At 33.9% G+C, this 21,312-nt stretch overlaps 1 protein-coding gene and 2 pseudogenes across 1 annotated transcript; 1 reads left to right on the forward strand and 2 right to left on the reverse strand.

Annotated features, from left to right (window-relative positions):
* Window positions 1-388: 388 nt before the first annotated feature.
* On the reverse strand, window positions 389-1,390 carry LOC127119540 (uncharacterized). Its single transcript, XM_051049787.1, has one exon. It carries the CDS (start codon window positions 1,243-1,245, stop codon window positions 667-669), a length of 579 nt encoding a protein of 192 aa, XP_050905744.1. The 5' UTR covers window positions 1,246-1,390; the 3' UTR covers window positions 389-666.
* Window positions 1,391-4,225: 2,835 nt separating this feature from the next.
* On the forward strand, window positions 4,226-6,161 carry LOC127123286 (protein FAR1-RELATED SEQUENCE 11-like; annotated as a pseudogene).
* A 12,011-nt stretch (window positions 6,162-18,172) lies between these two features.
* On the reverse strand, window positions 18,173-18,272 carry LOC127124352 (uncharacterized; annotated as a pseudogene).
* Window positions 18,273-21,312: the final 3,040 nt, after the last annotated feature.

Genomic DNA, 21,312 nt, shown 5'->3' on the forward strand with positions numbered 1-21,312 from the left:
AAATTTAATTAAATTTTTTTTAATTCAGATTTGAATTTCTCAACATACAAATATATTTATTCAATTTGTTGATATTGTTATTACTTTCGTATTTTATAAAAAGGATGTATCTTATAAAATTTAATTAAAAAATTATTTAAAAATTTTATTTTATTTAAAATACTATGAATCAAATTCATTAAAATTTAAATAAATCTGGGTATCAATTTTAGCGATTACGAATTTGACAATGAATCAAATTCATTAAAATGAATTTAAATGAATTAAATGAATTGGATAATATGTTAAGTTAAATCCGATTCAAGTGTACGCCCCTAACCGACTAGCAACTAAATTAATTTTTAAATTTTCTTAGTAAATATATTCAAAAAAACACAAAAAACAGGACTTCAAATAAGTAAGAATAAAATAAGATGAAATTTTTTATAAAATATATTTTAGTCTCTAATTAAGTTAGTATTAACTTATAGTAATGTTATTGTGCCAAGTGAAGATATACCTACTCCATTAATCCAGCGGCAACAAAGAAGCACATCTTTACAAAAGAGGACTTCATAAATAAAAAAAGTTAAAGAAGCAACAAAAAAATTGCCTTCATGATCTTTCTTTTTTTACTAGTATAACACTTTTCACTTCTAAATTCCATCTTATGACAATTTTCATTTTCTAATGTCCCCACAGAAAGAGTTCAGATTGTAACAAATCATAATAATTAGCTCTTTCATCTTCAAGTTCCCATAACTTATCACACAAAGAAGAAAACTCATCTCCACCGTTAAATCCATAATCTTCACCTCCAAACCCAACTAGCCCATAATCATCTCCACTAGTGCTTGGAATTCCAAGTTCATCATCAGAGGCTTCAAGAAGATGTCTCATCACTTTTACTTTCTCATCTTCTTCCTCCTCCTCTTCTTTCAAGACATGTTGACAAGTAGTACTAGAAAAACAAGGAAGGGTAGAATCGTCTTCTAAAATATTGCAACCAAAAGAAGTGAGGCTATTTTGGTCATTTTGTGATACCAAAAGGGTATCTTGGTAATTGTTGGAAGCACAAGTTAATTCTTGTTGGAGGGTTGTGATCATAGGAGAGAGGTCTTGTGTGGATTCCTCTTCCTCTAAATCAAGATCAAGAAGTGAGAGTATATGGTTGTATGGTTTGTGTTTCTTTGAGGATTCTTCAAAATCTAAATCTTTTTCCATTTGGGCTTCTCTAGGTCTTTTTGGTATCTTAGTTTCCTCCATGTATTTCTAACAAGAAATATTATGAAGAAAAAATAAGAGAATTGAATGGTATAGAAAGTTAGAAGAAAAGTAGGGTTATAAAGAAATGAAGAGTGGAAACATTTATATATAGGTGTGAAGAAAGACGGAGTAATAGTAATGGTCAAAATATGGGGAAACGGACTAATTACTTGAAATATTTAAAGGTTGATTTCTAGACTTTTCTAATTTCTCAACATTATTAGTCAATTAAATTAAATAAAGAGTATTCTAATTAGGAATAAGGTAAAGGACACAAAATAAGTTACGTAGAATAACGTTTGTATTGAAAAAATTAATTATAAAATTAATTTTATATTTTTATTAGAATCAATACACAATTTTCAACACAAAATTATTATTTTTTAATTCTTAACTTGTGTTATAGGGGTACAAGTTAGTATTACCTTAAAAATAAATAAATAATTATAAAATATAATATTATTTTAAAATTTTAAAATATTTTTTTTTATAAATTATTATTGAATCATGAAATAAACATATTTATATTTTTAAAATATAACAATTTAACATTAATGTTTTTTTAAAAATTAATAAACACATATTTTTATATAAATATAAATTATAATTAAAAAATACATATTGTTATGCACTCGAATCCATTTATGTTAATAGCTAATTACATAAGTTTATGTCCATATTCATGGCTATAGTGGTATTTTTGTATATATCCGTAAGAGATGAATAAAATTTCCATCCCGAATACTTATCAAGTATTCAAACTAAAAAATTAAAATTAAAATTATAAATCAATTCAAAAATTGTGAAAATAAAAAAAAATATTATTAAATATATTTAAATGTTGTTTTGTGAAAATCGCCGATTCAAATAGAATTTTAGATTGATTTTTTTTAAATCACATATCTGTATTTTAATATTTATTTATTTGTTTCACTTTTATCAATTTAATTTAATATCAACATCATTCCTGTTTTATAAAATTTTATTTTTAATATATTAGGTGTTATATATTATATATAAAATATATATTTTTGTATTGAACGAAAATTATTTAAAATCGCGTCACAAACACCTCTCATTTTTGTTGGGTCATCAATTTTTTTGGGGTCACCATAAGAGAGTATTTTTTTATTAAAGGTTTTCTTATGAGAAATATACATCAATTTTTGAGAGTATTTTTTCATTAGAGTATTTCTTTATGAGAAATATACATCATAATATATACACCATATATTCGCCAAAAACCTTAAGGTGATAAATGTATATGTTATCTCGCTTATAAAATGTTTAATCTCCATTTATTTTAACAAATATGAGAGTTCCCCCTCACATTTTATTTACAACACTTCCAACTCACATTTGTTTTTCTTAACATTTCTCCCTAAATTGTGAGTTTGTCAACAATGATCTCTATCAATCGAAACTTTTTTCATTCACATACAATTGTACTACCGTTGAACTTTTCAATGGAACCATCACCATGTTGTGAGGACTTTCTATATAAAGGAATCAGTTCTTCATTCAAACGATCGACTTCTAATACCATTATTGGTACTAATTAATTTCTTAGAGATCACTATGAGGGAATATTTTTATAATAAAATATTTTTTTTATGAACAAAGTTTGAATGATACATCACATATTCGTCGAGTGTATGAATTTTCTCACTTATAGAATATCTAATTTTTATTATTTAATAAATATAAAACCTCGATCACACTTAATTCTCAATATTTTGATATTTACATTGTTTTTCTCAACAATTTTAACAACTATAAATATAATCTTCAAATCTATATATTTTTTATACAAATCTAGCGGTCATGATTTTGTTTATAGATAAATAAATAAAGTATCGACAATTCAACCCTAAAGTATTTTAGTACACAATTATCCTGGACGACTTATAGGGACTTTTTATATTTTAGTTTGCGTAATTTTATAAAGTTAGGTTGTTGAACTAGATTAGAGTGGTGGAGAAAAAAATGCCTAGAAAATTTCAAAAAGAAAAAGAAATAAATTAAAGAAAGAAAGAAAGAAAAAGAAAAGTAATAAAAAAAAGCCAATTCTTGGACATGGATTTGACGTAGTGTCGTGTAACCGTTTTTATGGGCCAATTCTCGTAGACTCCTATTTATGGGTTAGTGTTCCTTTGAGTTATTAACTTTAGATTTTATTTGGATGGAGATTCTTGAGGCACCGACGATTGTGAATGGTGATGGGGAAGTGTGTGGCACATTGCCTTTTACTTTTAGAAGTTATTCTCATAAATTCAATTATAAATAAAAATATCTAGGATGACAATAGTAATTTTGAATACATTTTATAAAATATCAAATAATTAGTTGATTTAGTGGCGATTGACGTTAGATTTTGTAGAAAAGATTACAGTTTGATCTCCCGTAATTGCGATCAAGAAGAGACTGAAATCATTAAATGTCAAAACTGATCTTTGAACTGAATTAGTTAGTCAAATAGAACCAAATATTGGTGGTGAAAACAATTTTTATTTTTATAAAAGCGAACAAAACAACATAAAAGAGTCAAGATGGTTTATTATAGGCAAATGCTATCTTATGCCCTTGGGGCACAAGTTAAGGAAGAATAAATGACTAAAGATTCCACCTACTTTATTTTGGAATATGTAGTAATTAAATACAGTAATTATTACAGATATTAAAAAAATATATGACAAAACTACCCTCACATCTTATATATCTGTTAGACTTTTCATCTTCTCAAATATTTCACGCTTCCTGCATTATTTTTCTTCTCACAAAAAAAAAAGTGAAATCTTCTCAAATATGGCAATTTAAGAACTGAAATCTTCTCAAGTATGGCAATTTAAATTTTTTCCTTATTCAGGTATGTCATATATTTGTTTTGTTATTTTATGATTCCATTTTTTTTAAATAACTTTCCATAGTCATATGTGAATAACCTATTTTGTTCTTTTTATTTTTGGAAGATAAATACAAAATGGAAAGTGTGGACAACAATAGAATAAATTTGGATTTGAGTTTGAATATTGAATATTCAGTAGAAGATGTTTCTTCAAAAAATGGTTCTTCTGACATTATTATTAGTCGTAATATAATAGACGAAGTTGAAGAAATTGGAATTTCTGAGAAAGAAAATATTTTGATTTCTAGTCAAAATATTGAGATAAATGGATTTTTACAAGAAAGTAGTGAGGGTTACCTTCCATTTATTGAAAAGGATGTTCGTAATCTATTTTTGAAAGCCAAGAAAAAAGTTGAAATAACTGATGTTGTTGATCTTCTTAAATATTGTGAGGATGCAAAGAAGAGTTGCTCTAAATTTCAGTATGCATATACGCTTGACGAAGAAAGAAGGTTAGAGCATATATTTTGGTCCCATGCTTATTGTTTTGATTGGTACCAAGAATATGGGGATGTTGTTGTATTTGATACTACATACAAGATAAATTCTTATGAAATGCCATTTGGAATTTTTGTGGGTATGAATAGTCATGGAAAGACTATACTTTTTGGATGTGCACTCTTACGAAATGAAAAAACTTCTGCATTTCGTTGGTTGATGAAGGTAACTCCTAAGTTTAATTTCATAATTTTTCTTATATCATTTGTTATTGTATCATTTTTTTTAATTACATAATTTTTTTTGTAGACTTTTATATCTTTGATGAAGAAGCCACCAAAGACTATATTAACAGATCAAGATCCATGGATGAAAGAAGCAATTTCAAAAGAGTTGCCATCAACAAAACACAGTTTTTGCATATGGCACATCACTTTCAAGTTTAGTTGTTGGTTTAATGCTATACTCCGATACAAATATCCAAAATGGTGTTCTGATTTTTATGGCTTGTATAAGTTGGAGACACGTGAAGAATTTGAACATCACTGGCCAAAAGTTGTTGCTAAGTATAACTTGCAATCAAATAAACATGTGAAAGGGTTGTATGAAATTAAAAGTTATTGGGCACTTATCTTCGTGACTATTTCTTTGGTGGAATGACAACCACAGGTAGATCAGAGAGTATTAATGCATTTATCAAAAGATTCATAAATTCCCATACAACTTTAAGTGATTTTACAAAGCAGGTATCTTCTGATTTCTAAAATATCATCATTGTTGTAATCTTATACAATTATATTTTGATTAATTTAAATTAACTTCAGGTTGATTTAGCAATCAATGATATTAAGCAAAAGGAAGAGCATGAAGCTATGTTAGAAAAATGCAAAAGATTGAACATGAAGCTGATATCACCTTTGCAAGAGCAAGCTCATAGTCTTCTCACAGGTTTTGCTTTTCAAAAGTTTCAAGAGGAGTTTGAAAGGTCTATCCAATATTCAATTCATCATCAAAATGGTAATGCGTTTGTGTTGCGGTATTATAAAGATGCTAATAGTAGTATTATAAAGATGCTAATAGTAGAAAACACATGGTCTTTTGGGATGGTAAAATAGCTACATGTAGCTGTAAGCACTTTGAGTTTTGGGGGATATTATGTCGACACATTCTCAGTATTTTTCTGCATAAAGATTGTCATGAAATTCCTTCTAATTATTTGCCATCACGATGGCGACTTCAAGTATCACATGAGGATGAGGAAGTAAATCCTCAACCAATCAATGTTGTGTTTGAGGACCAAATAATATGTTACAACAATGAAGCTCATGTGAATGATATTGTTCAATGCCCTCCGATTTCCAAAACAAAAGGCCGTCCTAAAAGAAGACGTCTTAAAGGTGGAAAAGAGCTTTCACATACCATGAATACGTGTGGATTATGCAAAGACATAGGGCATAATATTGCAACATGTCCTCTAAAAGAAAATATTCAAGTTTCTGCTCACACTAAAAACAAGAAGCAGAAAATATGTGAAGATGCAAATTTAAATCCAGTTCTTCTACCAAAAATTTAGGTACATATATTTTTTTATATTTTTATATATATTTTTTGTTTTTCATATTTTTAATTTGTTAACTAAAATTATATTTTTTTTAACAGGAAGAAATTGATGATATATGTATGAAGACCATCAGAGTTCTTATTATTTTTTTATTTGAGTAATTTAAAAAAAATTGTATTTGGATGATATATTTGGAATTGTAATTTATTTTGCTACAGTACTTTAAAGCATTTCAATTTTATATTAAAAACTTCCAGCATAACTATTGCAGCAATATATTATTGTAATATAAAGCAAATCAATTTTAAGTTAATTCAAAAATGAAAAAAAAAGTTTGTCTTAATTCTAAATATTTTAATTAAATTTAAATCGAAAATATAAAAAACTCTGTATGTGAAAGGGTAATTTTGTCCTAATCATTTTTAATAAATATAAATTTTAATATTTTAATTACTATAATTAGTTATCACATGTTTCAAAATAAAATTGATGAAATTAACTATCATTAATTACACCTTAACATGTGCCCCAAGGGCACAAGATAGCAAGACCCTTTATTATATTATTCTCATTCAAGGCGTATGTTTCAAATACAATACAAAGCCTATTTATATGACATATGTAATAAATAAAAAATCAATATAAAACCTCTTAATCGATGGATAACGGTGATCATGTCATAACACTTTCCATTGGATGTCCATAAAGAATATGTCTCGTTAAAATCTTACTAAAAAAATTCAGTGAAGGAAAAATAGTTCAATATCCTTTTAAGAAAAATTCATTTCTCCCCCTCAGCTGAACACTCATGTATTTGACGATGAAGATCAATATTTTGCATTAGTTGGTTAAAAGTTTCACTAGTGAGTGACTTTGTTAAAAGATATGCAAGATTATCACATGAATGGATTTGCTTAATGCTTATGGATGTTTGGGAGAGATGGTGGTAGTGCAACTCAATAAGCAACTTCGCCAACTCTTTCCAAAATTTGGTACGGACTAATAAAACAAGGACTAAGCTTCTGAGACTTTAATGCTCGACCAACTCCAATCACTCGACTGACTCTCAAGAATACATGGTCTTTTTCTTGAAATTCAAGGGCTTTTCTGCGCTTATCATGATAACTCTTTTGTCTGCTCTACGACGTCTTCATCTTTTCCTGAATCATCTTAATTTTCTCGATAGCCTCTTGGACTATTTTCGCCCCGAGTACAACTCTTTCACTAGATTCGAACCAACACAAGGGTGTTCTACATCTTCTTCTATACAAGACTTCAAAAGGTGTCATTTCGATACTACAATGGAAACTATTGTTATAAGTAAACTTAATTAGCGTCAAATAACTATCCCAACTACCTTTCTGCTCTAGGACATAAGCTCTAAACAAATCTTCTATGGACTAGATAGTTCTTTCTGTCTAACCATCCATCCGTGGATGGTAAACAGAACTCAACTTTAGCTTAGTTTCCATGGCTTATTGCAAACTTTCCTAAAATCTTGACGTGAATCTCGAATCTCTATCTGAGATGATGCTAAAGGGAATTCCTTACAATCTAAATATTTTGTCAATGTAGATCTCAGCTAACTTCTACAATGGTTAAGTGATTGTTATCGGAATAAAATGGAGTTGACTTAGTCAACCTATCCACTATAACCCATATTGAATCACTTCCTTTAGTGGTCTTAGGAAAACCCACTACAAAATCCATGGAAATATCATCCCACTTACATTCAAGAATACTCGAAGGTTGCGTCAATTCATATGGCTTTTGATGTTCAGTCTTTTACTTTTGAGAAATCAAACAAGAGTACACAAATTTTGCAAAGTCCTTCTTCATGTCTGGCCACTAAAACATCCTCTTAAGATCTTGATACAACTTTGTGGCTCCATGATGAATATTCAAACTACTCATGTGACCTTCTTCTAGAATTTTGTTCTTAAGTTTCGGTAAATTTGAGATACAAACTTTGTCCTGAAACTTGATGATCCCATTCTCTTTCACCTTGAAGTCCATTCCTTTCCCTTGGTTAATCAACGTCAGTTGACCCATCAATCTTATCCAACTTTTGACCATCTATGCTTTTTTCCATTACTTTGCTAGTCAACTTCAACATACATAGCTTCACATTTCCTGGAGTGACCTCACACATCAAGCTTAGATCTCTAAACTGCTCCAGTAGTTCCATATCTGTAACCATTAGTGCCGACATATGTAAGGACTTCCTACTCAATGCATCTGCTACCATGTTAGCCTTTCCTAGGTGATAATTCAACTTTAAGTTATAATCCTTCAAAAATTCAAGCCATATTCTCTGCCTCATATTCAACTCCTTCTGATCAAATAAATACTTCAGACTCCTATGATCACTGAAAACTTCAAATCTCGACCCATAAAGATAATGTCTCCAAATTTTAAGCACGAAAACCACTATTACTAACTCTAAATCATGGGTAAGATAATTTCTCTCATGAATCTTGAGTTATCTAAAAGTGTAGGCTATGACTTGACCATTATGCATAAGTACACTACTTAAACCCATCTTACACGCATCACAATAGACCACAAAATATTCACTCGGGTTTTACAAAATCAAGATTGGCGCCGACATCAACTTCTTCTTTAGATCTTGAAAACTTTCTTCGCACTTGACATCCCAATCACATGCTTTCCCTTTCTGAGTTAATGGGGTCAAAGGCAAGGACAACTTCAAAAATCCTTCGATGGTCCTTCTATAATAATCGGCCAAACCAAAGAAAATTTTGATCTCGATAATTGACTCACTACGCCAAAAACTGGAATAGACAGCGCACCTTAGAGGGCGCTTTATTACAAAAGCGCTCTCTAAAGTGAAGCGAAAAAATAAGGAGCAATAGACAGCGCACTTTAGAGGGCGCTTTTGTAATAAAGCGCCCTCTAAGGTGAAGCGAAAAAATAAGGACGAGATAGAAGGACAACAATACATGGCGCTTTTTAGAAAGCGCCCTCTAAGGTTACCCTTAGAGGGCGCTTTTAATAAAGCGCTGTTATAAGTCCATGTGCATTTCCAGCTTATAAAGCGCTTCTGGAAAGCCTTAGAGAGCGCTTCCATAAGCGCCCTCTTAGGCCCCCTTTAGAGGGCGCTTTTTTTCCACAAGTGCCCTCTAAGGTCCCCTTTAGTAAACATTAAAATTATAACATACTACGCGTTTTGTTATTTCACTCTCTGTTATTTTCGTTCTTTTTCACGTTAGGATTCTAAGGCGTTCTCCTTCCACCTCTGTTAGATCTACGACGTTTCCTCCTTCTACCAATCAAAGGTACGTTTGTTTCGTTTTAGCTTTGCCCTATTTCTTGCACTATTGCTTTGTTTTAGCTTTGCCCCATTTCAGTTTTATGTTATTGTTGTCTATGCTACGTTTGTTTCGACCTGTAAAGTTTCAATATTCATAGTCATTTAAATAGTTTGGGTTTATTAGGAAATTGACGGTTGGTTTTTAGTGACCATGATAGCGCATGCAATGGGACTACATTACCCAGTAGTTAGGGTTATACGACCTATGAACATCTGATTTTGTGTCAACACCAGTATCATTAGAAACCTAGGTCTGAATGTGTTTGAATTCTTCATTAACAGCCAACCAGTACATAACGTAGCTAGTAACTTAAGAAGTTTAGGTATGGATGTTATTTGATAGAGTAAATGGAGACATGAATGCCCTGCACAGAGTATCTTCTGAAATTGGTTTCTCTTCTGAAATTGTTTTTTGTTTATTCTAATTAGTAATGGATAATACATGGATGTCTTCCAATCGATTGTCGAGAGAGTACGAGAATGGGGTATCAGAATTCGTTAAGTTTGCCGTTGCGCACGCCGAAGACCCCAGTAGAATGATATGTCCTTGCTTGGGTTGTTGTTATGGGAAACGGGTTGACGCAGTTCAGTTGACATCGCATCTAATGAGGCATGGAATTGATCGAAGTTATACATGTTGGAATTTGCATGGTGAGAAAAGTAACGAGAATGTTGAACCGGGGGATAGTACGACCTATGCCTCAAACTATAGTGGCGCAGATATATACGATTGTGATCGAGTTGAAGAGATTGCAGAAGCACTTGAAGGAGATCTTAAGGATTGTCCCGAAATGTTTGAGAGGTTGGTAAGTGATGCAGAGAAACCTTTGTATGATGGTTGCACTAAATTCACAAGATTGTCTGCGGTATTAAAGTTGTACAACTTAAAGGCGGGCAATGGATGGTCGGATAAAAGTTTCACAGAGTTATTAGCCCTTTTGAAAGATATGCTTCCTGAGGATAATGTTCTTCCCAATCGAACATATGAGACCAAAAAGATGTTGTGCTCTATTGGCATGAGCTATGATAAGATACATGCATGTCCAAACGATTGCGTTTTGTTTCGAAATGAGTATGCATCGTTAAATGAGTGTCCTAAATGCAGTGTCTCGCGATATAAGAACAAGTTGTCTCCAGCAAAAGTCTTGTGGTATTTTCCTGTTATTCCGAGATTTAGACGCATGTTTCGTAGTGAAACCGATTCAAGACACTTGACCTGGCATGCAGATGAAAGAATTATAGATGGAAAGTATCGACATCCGGCAGATTCACCACAGTGGTTGAAAATTGATAATGATTATCCTGAATTTGGAGAAGAATCAAGAAACCTTCGCTTGGCATTATCTACTGATGGAATGAACCCACACGGTATCCAGAGTATCTCACACAGTACATGGCCTGTGATTATTATGATTTATAACCTACCTCCATGGCTATGTATGAAGCGTAAGTACATGATGTTGTCTATGTTGATTTCTGGACCTAAACAACCAGGGAATGACATAGACGTGTACTTGAAGCCCTTAATCGAAGATTTAAAGATTTTGTGGGAGACCGGTGTGGGGGTTTATGATGGATATAGGAAAGAAAGTTTCAACTTGAGGGCGATGTTGTTTGGCACAATTAATGATTTTCCAGCATACGGAAATCTATCAGGGTATAGCATAAAAGGTCAATGTGCTTGTCCTATTTGTGAAGATAAAACAGATTGGAAGCGCTTGGAGTTTGGTCAGAAGAATGTCTTTCTCGGTCATCAGAGATTCTTAAATTCAAATCATCACTACCGTGGATGGAGAAAGGCGTTCAATGGAGAGACAGAACAAGGCAGAGCTCCACCTATATTGACGGGTGATCAAATTTTTGAAAAGGTGAAAGATTTGGATACTCAGTTTGGCAAGCCTTTTGCCCACACACTTGTCAAAAGTGGGTGGAAGAAGAGGTCAGTTTTTTTTGAATTGCCGTATTGGAAGTCCTTGTATGTGAGACATTTTCTTGATGTTATGCATATTGAAAAAAATGTATTTGAAAGTGTTATTGGCACGTTACTCAATATACAAGGAAAGTCTAAGGATGGCCTTAAGGCAAGAAAGGACTTGATAGCGATGGGAATAAGAACTGAATTAGGACCTTTGAAGAAAGGAAAACGAACATATCTACCGCCTGCTGCTTATACTCTATCTAGAAAGGAGAAAAAAACATTGTGTAAGTTTCTAAGTGAAGTTAAAGTTCCAGAAGGGTACTCTTCAGATATTAGAAGACTTGTGTCTATGAAAGACCTCAAGTTAAAGAGTTTAAAGACCCATGATTGCCATGTTATAATGGAACATTTTCTCCCAATAGGTATACGTTCTATTCTTCCAGAAAAAGTAAGAAGCTCTATAACTAAGTTGTGTTCTTTCTTCAAGTCAATTTGCAGTAAGGTGATCAATCCTGCGATCTTACCAATGTTGCAAAAAGAAATCGTTATTACTTTGTGTGAGCTTGAAATGTTTTTTCCTCCATCATTTTTTGACATAATGGTACATCTAGTTGTTCATCTTGTGAAAGAGACACAATTGTGTGGACCAGCTTATATGAGATGGATGTACCCTGTTGAACGTTATATGAAAATATTAAAAGGGTACGTGAAGAACCGAAGTCGACCAGAAGGTTGTATGGTTGAAAGATACATTGTTGAAGAAGCGATTGAGTTTTGTACTGAATATTTGTCTAATGTTCAGTCAATCGGACTCCCCAAGTCTCAGCTTGTCAAAAAGAAAGAAGGAAAAAATCTAATTGGAAATAAAATCGTGGCAGTATCAAGGGTCGAACGGGATCAAGTGCATTTGTATGTTCTGCACAATGAGAATGAGGTTGAGCCGTATGTTGAAATTCACAAGGATGTTCTCCGAGGTTTAAATCCCAATAGAAATGAAAATTGGATAGTACGAGAGCACAATCGATGTTTTATACCTTGGTTTAAGGATCATATTTATTCAAAGTATTATTCAGATCCCGCTTCAATAACAGAAAGGTTGAGATGCTTAGCATATGGTCCAAGTTTCCATGTTTTTTCTTATAGCGCATACGCGATTAATGGATACACATTTTATACCAAAGAACAAGATGATAAAAGTACTATGCAAAATAGTGGTGTCACCGTGGTAGCTGAAGCAATGCACATATCAAGTGTGAAGGACTTAAACTCCAAATTTGCAAATCTGTCGTATTTTGGTGTTATCGAGCGCATTTGGGTGTTTGATTATGAGAAGTTTCAGATTCCTATATTTGGTTGCAAGTGGGTTGAAAATAATAACGACATTCGAATGGATAAGTCAGGATTTTTGCAAGTGGATCTTAATAGGGTGGGATACAAATATGAGTCTTTTATTCTAGCCTCTCAAGCTAGACAAGTGTTCTATGTCAATGATCCGAAAAGTACGAAATGGTCTATAGTTCTTTTTTCCAACAAAGTAATTGATGAAAACACTGAAGATCAAGGTGATATTGATGTTGAGATTGAATCGTTTACCAGAAATGATCAAGATGAGAATATTATATCAAATGATTCATATATTAGAAATGATCATAATGAGGGTATTTGGATCAATCCAACCGTCCGTGTTGTTAAGAGACATGTAGAACATATTCCAACCAAGAAAAGAAAGAGAACTTAGTGAAAAAGGTACAGGTCAAATGATTTTAATTGTTTTCTTTATTACAGGTAAAATGACTTTTATGATTTTAATTGTTTTTACATTTGTCATCTGATTTTAATTGTTTTCTTTATTACAGGTAAAATGGCTATTATGAAGTCAATCATTCGTGCAAGGGGCAATGGATACTTGAAAGTATCAATTGATATTTGTTTAGATGGAGATGTTCCATTGTCGTCAAGCCTCATTCGCGTAGATGATGATGCTGGATATTTGAAAGTATCCCTCTACGACAATGGAACATGTCCATCTAAACAAATATCAATTCTATCTTCAAAAGATAAGGGACCAAAAATATAAGGGGATTACGCAGCAAATCGAGTCAGTTGCATCAAAAAAAAGAGAAGGTATAAACACAATTATATGATATTTATGCATAGAAAATGTTAATTCTTGATCTTATACATCACCTAACTAATTTTATGATATTTTAGGTTCATGCTATTGATATTGAACAAAAAGAGGTTGTTGCTAAGAAGACTGCTGCTAGCAAAAAAAACATACATCTCAGAGATGCTTTTGCTACTTAGTTTTATTTCTTTTTAAGTTATGAATTGGTTGTATATTTAGAATCTTTAGAAGTTAAACGATTATATATCAGTGGATTGTTGTATATGTATGGATTGTTGTATATAAGGCTTGTTGAATGCAATGTGTGAAAAAGGGCTTCAAATTATACAGTTTTAGGTGTACTGCTTCAATATACAGGTTGTCTAAAATAAATAAAAAAATATAGCGCTTTTTAAAAAAAAAAATTAAATAACCACCCACTTTAGAGGGCGCTTTCCAAAATAAGCGCCCTCTAAACCCTTTAAATTTTCACTTTAGAGGGCGCTTTCCAGTAAAAGCGCCCTCTAAACCCTTAAAAGTTTCCACTTTAGAGGGCGCTTTCTAGTAAAAGCGCCCTCTAAACCCTTAAATGTTTCCACTTTAGAGGGCGCTTTCTTTAAAAAGCGCCCTCTAAAGTGGCCCTTAAAGGGCTTAAAGAGCCACTTTAGACAGCGCTTTCACCAGGAAAAAAAGCGCTGTCTTTACCTATGCCAGCGCCAGATTAGAGGACGCTTTAAAGCGCTGTTATAGGCCAAAAAAAGCGCCCTCTTTTCCCTTATTTGGCGTAGTGACTTAAGCGTTTCCAACTATAATATCGCATGTACTTTAGACGTATCCACTGCTATACCGCCACTAGAGATCACATGCCCAAGGAAACTTACGTCTCTTAGCCAAAACTTACATTTGAGAAGCTTGGCATACAACTTCTTATCCTGCAAGGTTTGCAACATAACTCTCAAGTTTTCTGCATGCTCTTCATCTGATTGAGAGTATACCAGAACATCATCAATAAACACCACGACAAAATGATCAGAGTGAGTGTGAAAAATCCTATTCATATACTTCATGAGTACTCCTGGTGCATTAGACACACTGAAGGGCATAACTTACTAATAATGACCATAACGAGTTATGAATGCAGTCTTCGGTATATCCTCTACCTTCACCCTAATTTGATGGTAACCTGATCTCAGATGAATCTTACTAAACACACGAGATCCTACTAATTGATCTATGAGATCGTCAATTTGTGGATAAGGATACCGGTTCTTAATAGTAACCTTATTCAACTGCCGATAATCCACACACAACCTCATGCTATTATCTTTCTTCTTAACCAATAGCACTCACGCTCCCCAAGGCGATACACTAGGCCTGGAAAACTTCTTCTCTAATAGATCTTCTAGTTGCTTCTTCAACTCGCTAAACTCTGATGCAAACATTCTATATGGTTCCATATATATATATATATATATATATATATATATATATATATATATATATATATATATATATATATATATATATATATATATATATATATATATATATATATATATATATATATATATATATATGTCTAGTACCAGATACTAAATCTATTGTGAACTTAACTTCACGATCAGGAGGCAAATCATCAATATCATTAGGGAAAACATCTTGAAACTCGCATACAACCGAAAGATTAGCAATCTCATCTTTGCTCTCTACTTTCAGGGAAGTAATCATAATGAGCACTTGAGTATCTTAGTTCAAGGACAACTCTACTTGGTTGGCATATATAAACCTTAAATATTTACTCTTCCCTAACTCAGAAAACAACACGGTCTTATCAAAATAATTCATGTGAACATGATTGAACTCTAACCAGATCAATCCAAGAATAACATATAGCTGACTTATGGGTAAACAAATTAAGTCAACTCTAAAATATTTACTACAAATGGATAGAGGACAATTCAGAAAAACTAACGAAGTGATCACCAAACCATTGGCTAAAGTGTCAATGACCATATTACCCTTCATAGAAGACACTACCGGGTCAACTAGATCAATCCAAGAATAACATCTAGTTGACTTAGGGGTAAACAAATTAAGTTAACTCTAAAATATTTACTATAAATGGATAGACGACAATTCAGAAAAACTAACGAAGTGGTCACCAAACCATTGACTAAAGTGTCAATGGCCATATTACCCTTCATAGAAGACATTATTGATAACACGAAATTATATCGCTTTTTAAGACTTAATTCAATTAAATTATATTATCATTTACGCTAGTTTATCTCACTTTATCAGATATTATGTAGTATTCCTCTTCTATTTATATCAGGTACCCATTTTGAAGCAAAAGTGAAAAAGGGAAGAAAAGGAGGTGCAAAAAGGAACAAAAAGGAGAGAAAAGGAACCAAAGGCCAAAGCCCAGCCCAAAGCGCACAAGTCACCAACGCTGTGCCTGTGACGGACGTCACAGGACGCGTGACGAGCGTCACGCGAAGTAGCCTTGTGACGGACGTCACACATGGTGTGACGAGCGTCACACCAGTCCACTAGCTTTTTGGCGCAAGTTACGCTCTCAGAAGAAGGGAAGTAACGTTGAGGACTTCGTGTCCTATTCCCAAGCCGTGAATTTAGCACGCTGAAGACTCGTGGAAAAGAAGAAAAAGGCAGTTAGTAGCACTACTATAAATAGCTACCCTAATCCCTCTCGTTGGCTCTCCTCTTTTTGCCGTTTAGACACACCGAAGCTCTGCCGATTTTCTGTTCAAGCTTTTGCTTAGTTTTCTTTTTCCAGCAGAATTAATATTGTTTATTTTATTTATTTCTTTTGCAAGTTTTATTTTCTTTTTCCTTTGCAATTTATCTTCCCCGTTTTTAGCTTTTAGATATTTTTCGCGTAGTAGTTTCTACACCGGAAACTACTGTGCAACTTTATACCGGATTTAACCTTACGTTATATTCGAGTTTTTTTTATTTCCTTGATTTAATTTACTGTTTAATTGAAGAATCGAAGAACAAATCCTACCGGCTTGTGGAGGAGTGTTCAAGACCATTGTATTACGCATTCAGGTTCTTTAATCGTTATTTAATTTTTAATGTTTTATTCTATTGTTTATTTACATTGCCTGCCTGAAATGAGTCTGTGTATGCATGATAATAATTATTATTTAGTTAGCATGTCTGGCTAATTCGCCTAGGTATCGGTATGTAAAGTAAGCAGAAAAAGGGATCAAGACTAAGTCGGTCTATTCAAACTTAAAATTAGAATCAATCTTTTTATGGTCTTAACTTACAGGTTTAACAACAAGATTTTTTACAAAAGTAAAAGACATAAAGAAGTTGAAACCAACAGAGCGAGAGTTTGAGGTTTTAACTGGACAGTGTAAGTTAGTCATTAAGTCTATCTCAGGGCGAGAGCAAGTTTTAGAATTAATTAAATTCTGACTTTTTTCCAAAAAGTATTTTTAAAGATTGAATGTGAGGACGAGAGTTAAGCATTTAGATTTAATTGTATAACCTAAGTCAACAGAGCGAGAGTTTGAGATAAGGGTGTTTAAAACGGTCAGTATTTTCTTAAAAAGAGTTTCTGCAACTTTATTGTTTTCAAAATATGATTTTTGACTTAATTATAAGTGACAGCTACATTAATATAAGATCATGGTTTCTTCAACAGAGCGAGAGTTTGAGATAAAACCTTTAACCAATAAAGTTAATCGAAACGATTTATTTTAAGACCGAGAGACCGACAAGGAATTGATTCCCTAGTTTTGACGAACTACATACCGATATCCGTTTTATTAATATTTAATCTAGATATTAGTTTAGTTTTTAGCTTCCTTCCCCAAACAATCAACTGTTATTCACCTTAGCTTTACGAAGTAACCTTAGATAACGGTATATCGATTCATAAGTCCCTGTGGGATCGATATCTTTTAAAACTACGCGATAGAACTGTGCACTTGCAGTTTGTATCCCATTCTCGACTCACACAGTCGAGCGATCAAGTTTTTGGCGCCGTTGCCGGGGACTTTTATTCAATCGATATCGTAACTCTTCCGTTACGCTGTAGAGACTAGGTTTCTTTTTCCTTCTATTCTTTCTTTCGTTGATTTGTATGCCACGCACTCGCTCTCAAGGCGAACCGCTCTATTTACGAATCAACGATATCGAACTATATCTCCGAGTCTTACGACGAATTCGGGAATATCGTGCTGAAAACAATCTCCCTCCTATAAACCTTCCTGATATCAAAATCATTTTTCCTTCTTTAACCGAGATGGCAGAACCAGCTCGTGCTCTTAGAGATTACGCCGCTCCATCGCAAGATGAACCGCATTCAAGTATTGCTCCGCCCGCAATCGAAGCAAACAACTTTGAACTTAAACCTTCGTTGTTGCAGGCTGTGCAACAAAACCAATTCTCTGGAAATCTTACCGAAGATCCAAACCTTCATTTATCCGTATTTGTCCAATACGCTGATACTGTTAAAGCTAATGGTGTCACTTCAGAGGCAATTCGACTTCGTCTTTTTCCTTTCTCATTAAGAGATAGCGCTAGAAGATGGCTTCAATCTCTCCCTTCCAACTCAGTCACCACCTGGAACGAGTTGAAGAAAGTTTTTCTTGCCCGATATTTTCCGCCAAGCAAAACAGCTATGTTAAGAGCCCAGATAAACGGATTTAAACAGAAAGACAACGAGTCTCTTTTCGAAGCATGGGAAAGATACAAAGACATGATGAGACTTTGCCCACACCATGGTTTGGAAGACTGGTTAGTAATTCACACATTTTATAATGGTCTCTTATACAATACAAGGTTAACAATAGACGCCGCTGCAGGTGGTGCACCAATGAACAAACCTTATGCTGATGCTTACCAGCTTATCGAGAGCATGGCCCAAAACCACTATCAGTGGGGAACCGAACGAACAACAGTGGAAAAACCTCAACCGAAAACTGGCATGTACGAGATAAGTAACCTTGATCACGTTAATGCAAAAGTGGATGCTTTGGTCCAGAAGATTGAAAGTTTAAACGTATCACCTCCAACCGCCGTGGTTGCTATAACTCAGAATTGCGAGGTCTGTGGAATCCAAGGCCACACTCCTGCGGAATGTCAACTCTTGACTGGAATCCAAACAGAGCAAGTAAACTATGCTCAAGGAAGCCCCTATTCGAATACCTATAACCCAAATTGGAAGAACCATCCAAACTTTTCATATAAGAGTAATAATGCTTTATACGCACCTGGACAGTCTCCGAATCAAACCCCATCTGTACCTCCGGGATATCAGAAACCGAATCCTAACAATAATACCCCTAGAAAATCCAACTTGGAAATCATGATGGAAAACTTTATAGCTTCCCAATAACAAACCAATAAAGATTTCTTAAACCAGAACATACACACTGGCGAACAACTTAAACAACTAGCAAGCAAAGTAGATGCCTTGGCTACCCATAACAAAATGTTAGAAACACAAATATCTCAAGTAGCTCAACAACAAGCACCTACTGCTGCACCAACTGGTACATTCCCTGGACAGCCCCAACCTAATCCGAGAAGCCAAGCTCATGCAATTATATTAAGAAGTGGAACGGAAGTGGAAGGACCGTCTGATCCAAGGATAGAAAACCAAAACCCTAAGAAATCTACTGAGGAAAGTGAACCTAAGGAAAAGGAAGAGAGTAATAAGGATACCCTAGAAAAGAAGGAACCTTATGTACCTCCACCACCTTACAAACCACCTATACCTTACCCTCAAAGGCTTGTTAAAACCAAAGATGTAGGCCAATTTAGAAAATTTGTCGATCTCCTTAAACAATTAAACGTTACAATTCCGTTTACCGAAGCTATTACGCAGATGCCCTCATATGCTAAATTCTTAAAAGAAATTCTTTCTAATAAAAGGAAACTTGAGGATAGCGAAACCGTTACACTCCCTGCCGAATGTAGCGCTATAATCCAAAACATGCCCCCTAAACTCAAGGATCCGGGTAGCTTCTCTATACCCTGTCACATAGGAAAATTTGTCATCGACAAAGCCTTATGCGATTTAGGAGCCGGAATTAGCGTTATGCCTTTATCCATATGTAAGAGACTGGAAATGGGAGAATTAAGACCGACCAAAATGTCTGTTCAATTAGCAGTTCGTTCCATCAAATATCCTGTAGGAATCCTTGAAAACGTTCCCGTACGCATAGGTCAGTTTTACATTCCCACTGACTTCACAATTATGGACATTAGAGAAGATGATACTACACCTATTATACTAGGAAGACCATTCTTAGCAACTGCCGGTGCAATCATAGACGTAAAACGAGGAAGACTCACCTTCGAAGTAGGTGAAGAGAAAATTGAATTCATTCTTTCCCAATTCTTGAAAGCACCTGCAATAGAAGATACATGTTACTTCATGGATATCATCGATGAATGCATAAAAGAAGCAGAGTCAGGAGAAGACAAATCATCAGACTATCTTTTAGAAGACAAATCTAAACAATGCTTAGCAATAACACCGGACCCTACGCAGTGTCTTAACAAACCAACCCCTGATTTGAAAACACTTCCCAAAAATCTGAGATATGAATTCCTAGACTTAGAACTTGAACGACCTGTGATAGTCAATGCAGATCTAGGAAGACTCGAAACAGAAAAACTCCTACATATCTTAAGAAAATATCCAACCGCACTAGGATACCACATAACCGATCTTAAAGGAATAAGCCCTTCTATTTGTATGCACCGCATCATGTTAGAAGAAGACGGTAAAACCTCTAGGGAACACCAGAGAAGACTAAATCCGATCTTAAGTGAGGTAGTAAAGAAAGAAATAACCAAGTTATTGGAAGCAGGTATTATATATCCTATATCTGATAGCAAATGGGTCAGTCCTGTACACGTTGTACCAAAGAAAGGAGGCATAACCGTTATTGAAAACGAAAAAGGAGAAACTATAACTAAACGAATCGAATCGGGATGGAGAATGTGCATTGATTATAGGAAACTAAACAAAGCAACCCGAAAAGATCATTTCCCTTTACCATTCATTGACCAAATGTTAGAACGATTGGCTAAACATTCACATTTCTGTTATTTAGACGGTTATTCAGGCTTCTTTCAAATACCAATTCACCCTGATGACCAAGAAAAGACAACATTCACATGCCCTTTTGGTACCTTCGCTTATAGACGAATGCCGTTTGGTCTGTGTAATGCCCCTGCAACTTTTCAAAGATGCATGATGGCGATTTTCGCCGACTTTCTCGAAAACATCATGGAAGTATTTATGGATGATTTTTCTGTATACGGACAAAGTTTCGAAGAATGCCTTGAAAACCTGGAAAGAGTTCTTGAGCGATGTGTAAAAGTAAACTTAGTACTTAATTGGGAAAAGTGCCACTTTATGGTACAAGAAGGAATTGTTTTAGGACACATCATCTCGAACAGAGGAATTGAAGTAGACAAAGCCAAAATAGAGGTAATCGAAAATCTTCAACCCCCAAGAACCGTGAGAGAAGTACGAAGCTTTTTAGGACACGCCGGTTTTTACCGACGATTCATCAAAGACTTCTCCAAGATAACTAAACCCTTAACCGGACTATTAATGAAAGATGCTGAATTCATATTCGACGATAACTGTTTAAAAGCATTTCAAACTCTCAAACAAGCATTGATCTCCGCACCCATTATGCAGACACCAGACTGGAATGAACCTTTCGAAATAATGTGCGATGCCAGCGATTATGCTGTAGGTGCTGTTTTAGGACAAAGAAAGGATAAAAAGCTTCATGTTATATAT

The sequence above is a fragment of the Lathyrus oleraceus genome, chromosome 2, assembly GCF_024323335.1.
Source record: "Lathyrus oleraceus cultivar Zhongwan6 chromosome 2, CAAS_Psat_ZW6_1.0, whole genome shotgun sequence".
Lineage (NCBI taxonomy): Eukaryota > Viridiplantae > Streptophyta > Magnoliopsida > Fabales > Fabaceae > Lathyrus > Lathyrus oleraceus.

Excerpts from the sequence above, each read along its gene's own strand:
- LOC127119540 (XM_051049787.1), bottom strand. The coding sequence starts at position 1,245 with ATGGAGGAAACTAAGATACCAAAAAGACCTAGAGAAGCCCAAATGGAA.